Source organism: Octopus bimaculoides, chromosome 27 (assembly GCF_001194135.2).
Source record: "Octopus bimaculoides isolate UCB-OBI-ISO-001 chromosome 27, ASM119413v2, whole genome shotgun sequence".
Taxonomy (NCBI): Eukaryota; Metazoa; Mollusca; class Cephalopoda; order Octopoda; family Octopodidae; genus Octopus; species Octopus bimaculoides.
Window position 1 is genome coordinate 18,849,090 of NC_069007.1, and position 879 is coordinate 18,849,968.

General features: G+C 42.7%; 1 protein-coding gene across 1 annotated transcript in view; it reads right to left on the reverse strand.

Annotated features, from left to right (window-relative positions):
- Positions 1-879, reverse strand: part of LOC106877374 (uncharacterized) — a 101,948-nt gene that overhangs the window by 45,301 nt on the left and 55,768 nt on the right. Inside the window, exon 34 of the mRNA XM_052977151.1 lies at positions 427-494. Coding sequence (XP_052833111.1) covers positions 427-494 — 68 coding nt within the window. The remainder of the gene's footprint in view (positions 1-426; positions 495-879) is intronic.

Sequence of the window (879 nt, forward strand, 5' to 3'; positions counted from 1 at the left end):
CACACACACACACACACACACACACACACACACACACACACACAGACTGACTCACATGAAAGTCACACACATACACACAAGATGGTAAGTATTTAATTTCAAATTATTCTTTTCTGCCATCTTCACGCGAAAATCTTTCCTTTTTGAAAGCTCTCTTTACTCACTTCCTCCAGAAACGAATTCTCGCAACCAGTTAATTACTTTCCATGTCGTTCACCCTGCTGTTGGTTCAGCCATCTCTCACCAGCAGAACCAGCGATGCACATCATACTTAAAACACAGAATCCTTCACGCATTTGACTATGCTGCATCTATCTATCGTTTAATTACGCCTCAGCGCATTGCTACGAGGTTTTCATTATAGAACGTCGTTACAACATTTAAGCGATATGACTCCGACTGTCTTCTGAATACACGAGCAATTACTGTACATTCTTAATCATCAGGCGATGGTCCGTTGCAATGTGAGTAATAGATTTGTGTATTCGACACACCTGTGCAACCGCAAATTTGTGTGTTATACACCTGTAATTAAATACATGTTACTATATTGTGGTTGGCAGTCTTGTTCACATTAGGTAGGCTCTGTCTGTCTGTCTGTCTCTCATGCTCTGTCCCCCCTCTCTCTCTCTTTCGTGCCCTGGATTTACGTCATGTCTGATGCGCCCAACGTTTCCCGTATTCCAAGCATGTCGTTATGTTATATTACTATTTCATCATCGTCATCATCATCATCATGGTCGGTGCCATCGTCATCGTCATCATTTACGTCACCGTCATCGTCTTCATCATCATCATCATCATCATCATCATCATCATTGTCACCATTACCACCCTCGTCATAGTACTCCACCAAAACCACCACCACCACCACCACCA